This window comes from Artibeus jamaicensis, unplaced genomic scaffold, assembly GCF_021234435.1.
Source record: "Artibeus jamaicensis isolate MK-2021 breed Jamaican fruit bat unplaced genomic scaffold, CSHL_Jam_final contig_490, whole genome shotgun sequence".
Lineage (NCBI taxonomy): Eukaryota > Metazoa > Chordata > Mammalia > Chiroptera > Phyllostomidae > Artibeus > Artibeus jamaicensis.
This window is the reverse complement of record NW_026521861.1, coordinates 993720-1000809: the sequence shown is the minus strand read 5'-3', so window position 1 is coordinate 1000809 and position 7090 is coordinate 993720. Positions and strand designations below refer to the sequence as shown.

Below are 7090 nucleotides of genomic sequence, written 5' to 3'. Positions count from 1 at the left end.
CTGAGCCTGAGTCCACACTGAGAGGTCAGCGGGTGGCTCGTATCACAGAGGGACAGCTGGTTAGGCAGAGTCTAGGCATGTGGCCCGGTGACCCACACCTCTGCCAGGGATCACATTAAGATCCTTAAGGAAAACGGGGATAAAGAGGCACCGTCCTGTCTTCCCTAGGCTAAGAAGAGGTGTAAAGGTGTCTGTGTGAAGGCCCTTTAATGCTCCTGCTTCCTTGGGAGCACACAGCTCAAAAACTGGGGGTGGGGGACGGGACCCACCCATTCCCAATTCAAAGTGCAAAAACCCAGTTATAGACTTGGGAGACACCTGGTGGACAAATAAGAGGAAGCACGGAAACAAAGGCAACGGAAAAAAAAATATATATATATATATTTTTTTTTTTCAGTAAAACTGGGAAGACTGCAAAAAGGGATGACTGCATCCAGCTGAAGCGGTTGGAGGCGGCGGGCACTGCCGACTTCATTCCACAGCTGTCTGGGCAAGCCGCCACCTTTATCACAGGGCGAAGCACCTAGGACCTACTCATGTTGAGTGGCACCACACAGCAGGCTCCGGAGTGGGGAACAGGGGAGCTTGGTATCTGCCACGTCACCCTTTAGTCTAGTCCCGTCACCCTTTAGCCCCGAAAGCCCGGGCTGGGATTTTGGCAAGAAAGCCCCTATTCTCCAGATTGAGGGGACCCGACCCCACTGCTTTGGACTCAGCTTGCTCATTCCTGCCTCAGGGCCTCTGTCTCTACCTTCCTTCTGCCTGCGTTCCCCTTCCTCCAGGTGTTCCCACAGGTATTAGTTCTTTAGGTCCCAGCTCAAACGTCCTCTGCTCAGAACACCTTTTCAGACCTTCATCTAAACTAGCCTGGAAGCACTATGGCATCATTTTATTTTTCAAATAGCACTTTTCACTATCTGAAATTGTTTTGTGTTTGTCCATTAGGTTACCCTGTCCCCCCACCCAAATGTATTTTCTACGGAGGCAGGAAACTCGTCTGTCTCATCTGTGCTACACTCCCAGGACCTAGAACAAAGCCTGGCACAAAGTAGGTTCTCCACTATCTGCTAAACTGAATTTTCTCACTATGGGACCCTGCCCTAGGCCAGGCCCCTGGGACTAAGAAGGGGCCTGTAGCTGAGGACCACAGATCAGAGGCAGTCCTAGCAGAGGGCCAAGGAAGAGTCTATGCCCCAGCCTATTCTGTCAGATTCGTTCTATGATCTGTACCTCCTTCACCTTGAAAGCTTGGAGGGGTCTGGCTGGTAAGGGTTGGGGGTCTCATTCGAGCAAGTCTCAGAGTTCTTGGGGACGGCCGCCCCCTTTTTGCCAGAAGAGGGCTTTTTGGCCACAAGCCCATTGTCATCCTTGATCTTCTTGAGCCGGGCCTTGCTCTTTGGTGGTATGGAGAAGGTGAGGGAGCTCTTGTTGAACTCGAGTGGGAAGACACCTACGTCTCCATCAAAACGGTTCTTGGACACCTGCAGATAGCGTTTCCCTGGCCCAGTTACCAGCTTCCTGTCCTGCAGGATCAGAACATTGTCCGCTTCCTGGCTTGCCTGAAGGACAGGGCAAAGGATGACGGAGCAATGAAAAGACACATGAGAGAAGCAGAAAGGAAGGTTGAGGGTGCAGGGAGAAGTGGTAAGAATGGGGAACGGAAGTACTTCCCCTGTTTATCAAAGCTCACTGAACTACTCACCATGATGCTGGGGTCACCTGCATTTTTCAGTCCCTTAGCAACCCTGCTGTCACCCCCAGATTCTGTACCTGCTGTTCTCACTGGTTAGAACATTCCTCCTGCACAGCTGACCACCCCACTCAACCCCAGCTTCTTATCACTGAGGTCTCGGTCTAAATCTCACACTTTATCAGAGACCATACTTGACCCCTGTAAATACAGAAGGCACCATCTTTCCTTCTGTGTTAGTCTCTTCCCCAGCTCCATGCCTGTTTCGCTGTGGCACACAGTCTGTGCCCAGCCCAGGCCTGGGATATAACAGGCATTCAGTGTACCACTGGGAGCTCCAGGATCAGGCTGGTCCTGGCCCTCCCATTTAGTTACTAAATACCTACTTTTAGCCCAAAGACAAAAACTCAACCCAAAGGTTGCTGACACCTCCTCTAGGAAATCTCTCCAGATGCCCCAGGCTGACTTGGATGTCTTCTCTTTGCTCCCCAAATACCTGAGCTGCCTATCACAGCTTTGTCACAAGAGCTGTAATCATTGTCTCATTGTTTTCCAGGCTAAAGAATGTGCGCTCTTGGAGGGCAAGGAGGGCAAAGGACCAAAACTTATCAGCCTTTGTATTCCTCATGCCAATGGCCCCAACTGCCTCTTCTAGACAGAGTCCAGATGATTTAAGGCTGACTGAGGGCTGCCCCGGGTGATGCCTCCCCCCTCTACTTTCCAAAGCTTGGACCCTGCCAAAGGTCACTTACTTTGGCTGAGCCAAAAATGGATGCTGTTTGCAGTTCCTTATCATCATCCTCCTTCCGGGGATGAATGACCAGTGTCACATGGCAGCTACTCTCTGTCGCAAACTTCCGAAAGGCCCCAACGATGTAGTCTTGGGCTGCAATCCTATCCCCACCCCAACAAAACAAGAGGTTATCAGACTCAGTCAAAAGGACAATATACTCTTGATTCATTTGCGTCTCTACCAAGCACCACAACCTCACTCTACTTCCCTTTACTCAAGAACTCACACTTAGGTCCCTGTCCACACTTCCTGCTGCCACACACCACACCTCTATAGACAGAAATATACAGGGGGTGGGGTATGTCTGCACATATGTCAGAAAACAAGAGTGCAGTGTGTGTGCCTAGGGCCAGCTGCCCAAGAAGACATCTGTGTTCAAGTGGATTACAGCTAGACAAGAGGATGTCACCTGTCTGTGGACAGCTGCTCGTGACCCATCATGAATTGCAGATTATCGATGACAACGTGGCAAATGTCATAGACGTAGACTGCATGCTGCATTGTGTCTATTACAGTCCTGGGAAGAGGAAGAAGCAATGAATTCAGGAGTCAATTACAAGTAGTCTCCAGCCCATCCCAGGCAGAAAGCCAGCATCCCTAAAAACTCTCATTAGGGGGTCTGTTCTCCTGCCCTCATATTCTTTGAAAACCCTAAGCCTGAAAATCTCACCTGATGCTCTGTTGCCCATGGAAAGTCATAAAGTAGAGGGGCAGGTCCTCAAACCGATCAGCCCACTCATCATATCTTTCCAGTTGGTCTTCCAGCCGCCCCACGGCGAACTGTGTTAGCATGATCCGAGCTAGTCTCACGTTGCTGATCTCAAAGCTGCCCCAGAGCGTGTTCACCCCCTGTGTACATAAATCCAGGGCATACTCACTGATGAATGTCGTCTTTCCACTGCCTGTCGGCCCTGCAGGGGAGTTGAACACAGATCCAGGTAAGGGAGGAAAGTCCTACCCTTGAAACCAAGACCTGGAGCAGGGCCTTGAAGTTAGAAGGGACAGCCTCCTTGTTAACATTTATAGTGGCCCAAACCCACATGCTTTTGTCACCTGATCCTCTCCCACCATTCCAAGTAGTGATTTCCCAAAGGGTCACCTGTAAAAACTGTCAGCTCGCCCTTCCGATGTCCCTTCAAGAAACGATTGAGATCTGGGAAGCGGCTCCAGCGCACGCCTGCTACCTGTTCCACATTTGACAACTCTCCTAGCACCTCCTCCCGAAGCTGCCGGAAAGACACAATGGACTTGTGCCAAGCAGGCAGGGTAGAACGTAGAATTCGAGAGAGATTTAAGCCTTGGTTCAGGGCCTCCAGGGGACGGGGATGCTGGTCCCCAGGCCGCACCAAGGAGCATCGCTTGGGATTCAGTTTTCGGGCAAACAACTTGGCAGCTTCCCAGGATCGAAGGTCATCCCCCAGCCAGAGCACAATACGTCGGAACTGTTCGAGGTAAGGGAGCAAGGCAGGTGGTAAGCAAGACGTTCCTCGGGGAAGGGCAAGAGTGGGCAGCCCTGTGGATTGGTTTAAGGCCAGGCTGTCCAGCTCACTACCTGTCAGTACCACCTCAGTATCTCGACGACTTATCAGTGACAATCCAAACAGATTGTGGTAGGCACCAGGCCGGGGTATGGTGGTCTCCACATAGTGCACTCTATCCCCCTGGCTTTCAGCCTGCAGGAGCTTCAGGCCTCGTAATCCTGAACTTCCTGGGGAGAACCAAGGGAAGACGAGGCTTCGAGCAGGCCGCAGATACCGCACGCTGAAACGCCTGAGTGTATCGTCTGTCACTTTGGTAAGGCCAAACATCACACGAGTCAGCTGGGCCTCCTCCTGATCAGGCAGCTCCCAGAGAGGTACTGCTCGGTCCCAGATCCTCCTGATCTCCTCAATGTCCTCAGCTTCTGGGGCTTCACCAAGCAGGATCCCCTCTCTATCTCCATCCCCACGTCCTTCCACACTGGCCTGGAAGTCTTCCCAGCTCCCCTCTGCTAGACTGGTCATGCAGAGAAAGCGGCCTGTGGTCTTGTCAATGAAGAGGCTGAGGGAAGTGGTTTTAGCAGTCTGGTCCTTGAGCTGGGAGGCCCCCAGAAAAGGACTGGGTGCCCGAAGGCAGCTGTGGCCGTCCTGGAAGGGGATCCCACGTGTCCGCAAATATTGGCGGATCTCAGTTGCAGTCACAGGCAGCACTGGTACCTCCGTGGCAGGGAGAGCCTCCTTCCTGTACCGTCTGCGAGGGGGGCCTGGGGCCAAGCTTCTAGGCAGGCCCCTCCGACCCACCCACTCCCCACGCAGGGACAACAGGACACGAAGGGGGTGCCCACTTCGGAGAAGGACCCACATCCCTAGTCAAATGGAGGAAGTCCCTACTTGTAATGCCTTAGGTGCCCTGGTTCAGGTGCCTTCAATAGGCCAGACCCTAGCTATCCTCCCCACCGCACTCTTAAGAGCTCACTCTAGGTGGCTTCTTTTTTCAAACTTCTCCCTCATAAACATCTTTCGGAATCTTCTTGGGCCCTTCTACATTACTCATTACTACCTCCATCCAAGCCCATCTCCACGACCCTTTCACGCCTCTGTCCTATCTGGCTCCCCTTACAGATCTCTGCTCTTTTACAGATTCTCCCATGGCAGTCCCTCACTGATTATGGTCGCTCCAGATCATCTCGCCTACACTACTGCCCTCCACGGAGTCTGCTCATCGTCCTCATCTCCACAGCCGTCGGCATCCTTACTGTAGCCTCCGCTCTAGATCCCCACTAGTTGTCCTCTTCGCTCCTCCTCCCCTCAAAGGGGTCCAGACACGACTAGGGCGCCACTATGCGGCTCCCGCCCCTCTCGGTGCCTCCTCTCTACAGCCCGCGCGGCTTCCCTCCGCTCCACCCGCGGGATCTCTGCCGCTCTAATCCCGGCCCCGTGCCACCACTCTCGTCTCACTCCTTTCGTTCGCAGCGTGGGTTTTTCGAACGCGCCACTCAACAGACCTCGGAATTAAAACTCCCCGGGACCCGATGTCCCCGGAACCGGAAGCCTGGGTGTTAGTCCCGCCCCATCGCTTCCTAGCCAGGCTCGGTTACTGGGGAGCTGGAGCTATGACTGCGCGTGGGACCCCGAGTCGCTTTCTGACCAGCGTGCTCCACAATGGGCTGGGTCGCTACGTGCAGCAGCTGCAGCGTCTTAGCTTCAGCCTCAGCCGAGACGCGCCCTCGTCGCGCGGCGCCAGGTGAGCGGGCGGGGGGGTGCGACTCCGGGCAGAGGTTGCCGGGGTCATGGGTCACGGTGCTCACCCTTCTCGGGTTCCTCAGGGAGTTCGTGGAACAGGAGGTGGCCAACTTCGCCCGACGGAACCCGGGGGTCGTAATATACGTGAACCCGCGGCCGTGCTATGTGCCCAGAGTCGTGGCCGAATACCGTGAGTGGATCCGGGCGGTGGCCGGAGGGCGGCGTGAGGGGGCGCTCGGCCCGCCTCTACTGACGCCTGACCGGTCCGCTTCCTATTACCCTCCACCTCCCTTCTGCCAGTTAACGGAGCTGTGCGCGAGGAGAGCATCCACTGCAAGTCGGTCGAGGAGATCACGAGGCTGGTGCAGAAGCTGGCGAATCAGTCCGGCTTGGACGTGATCCGCATCCGCAAGCCCTTCCACACGGACAGCCCTAGCATACAGGGCCAGTGGCACCCCTTCACCAACAAAGCGACAGTGTGCGGTGGGCTGCGCCCGCGAGAGGTCCAGGAATCTGCGGCAGCACAGGTGCCCGCGCAGTGAAGAGTTACTTAGACTCCATTCCCCCTGACGGTGGTTCTTCCACCTTGGGTTCTGGGGATTCCAAGCCTAGGAAGACAGATGGAGCCCACGAAAGGGAACGTTGGTACCAGACCTTTTGCTTGGGATGAAGAAGAGCTGCCTGCCTCTTTCTATCTGGTGCCCACTGTGATGGGCAGTGGCTTTGAGTCTCTTTAATTCTTGTCCAGTTGACACTACTGAAACAGGAGTCTTCAAGGATGTTAACTGAATTCTCATTTCTGAAATCAAAATCAGTAGTAATACACTCACGTCGCAGTGAGGAATTTCAAGGCTGGCTTCTGAAGAGTCCCTGATGTCCTCTTTCTGCAGTCATTGAGCTAGGGAGCTAGCACCACCTGCTGTGCCGTGAACCTGGCTTTGGGCTAAGCTGTGTGAATGTTAGTGTACAAATCAGAAAACTGAGGTTAATAAACTTGTTACTTCAAAATATGTTCATATTTTACATATAACCCCATTTTTCATTATCATAAAACCAGAGCAGGGCATATAATGACCCTTTAGGATGCCTAACATCGAAGGCTGTGTAATTAATTCAGGCCTGACCCTTGGAGAAAATGATTCTCAGGCCAGCTGATAATGGGCAGCATTTTGTAGAGGCTTGGCTGAAAAAGTGGTGGTGGGGGATGGTGAGGAAGAGCCAGGAGGTTAAAACCTAGAAACCTTTGTAGGAATCCTTGAGCCATTGTACTTTTGTCGTGCTTTCGCCATAATCACTGAGTAGTGAAACCTTAACAAAGGCTTGTTGTGTACCTGTTCAGGGCAGCCAAGATGGAAGTTTTCTCTGAAATGGTTTTATAGGGATCAG

The 7090-nt window shown here is 53.4% G+C and overlaps 2 protein-coding genes across 2 annotated transcripts; one reads left to right on the top strand and one right to left on the bottom strand.

Annotated features, from left to right (window-relative positions):
• Positions 1–410: 410 nt before the first annotated feature.
• On the bottom strand, positions 411–5532 carry TWNK (twinkle mtDNA helicase). Its single transcript, XM_037159389.2, has 5 exons — positions 3583–5532; positions 3154–3394; positions 2893–3000; positions 2443–2584; positions 411–1559 (listed from the first exon to the last, which is right to left on the bottom strand). Exons 1-5 carry the CDS (start codon positions 4823–4825, stop codon positions 1236–1238), a joined length of 2058 nt encoding a protein of 685 aa, XP_037015284.2. The 5' UTR covers positions 4826–5532; the 3' UTR covers positions 411–1235.
• On the top strand, positions 5524–6714 carry MRPL43 (mitochondrial ribosomal protein L43). Its single transcript, XM_037159391.2, has 3 exons — positions 5524–5705; positions 5788–5894; positions 6005–6714. Exons 1-3 carry the CDS (start codon positions 5575–5577, stop codon positions 6244–6246), a joined length of 480 nt encoding a protein of 159 aa, XP_037015286.2. The 5' UTR covers positions 5524–5574; the 3' UTR covers positions 6247–6714.
• Positions 6715–7090: the final 376 nt, after the last annotated feature.

Bases quoted from the DNA above. Each gene is read 5' to 3' on its own strand.
- TWNK (XM_037159389.2), bottom strand. From the start codon at position 4,825: ATGTGGGTCCTTCTCCGAAGTGGGCACCCCCTTCGTGTCCTGTTGTCC. The intron at 3,001-3,153 runs GTGAGATTTTCA...TCCTCTTCCCAG, and splicing joins CATGGGCAACAGAGCATCAG to GACTGTAATAGACACAATGC. The intron at 1,560-2,442 runs GTAAGTGACCTT...CCTGTCCTTCAG, and splicing joins CCATTTTTGGCTCAGCCAAA to GCAAGCCAGGAAGCGGACAA.
- MRPL43 (XM_037159391.2), top strand. From the start codon at position 5,575: ATGACTGCGCGTGGGACCCCGAGTCGCTTTCTGACCAGCGTGCTCCAC. The intron at 5,706-5,787 runs GTGAGCGGGCGG...CGGGTTCCTCAG, and splicing joins CCCTCGTCGCGCGGCGCCAG to GGAGTTCGTGGAACAGGAGG. The intron at 5,895-6,004 runs GTGAGTGGATCC...CCCTTCTGCCAG, and splicing joins CAGAGTCGTGGCCGAATACC to TTAACGGAGCTGTGCGCGAG.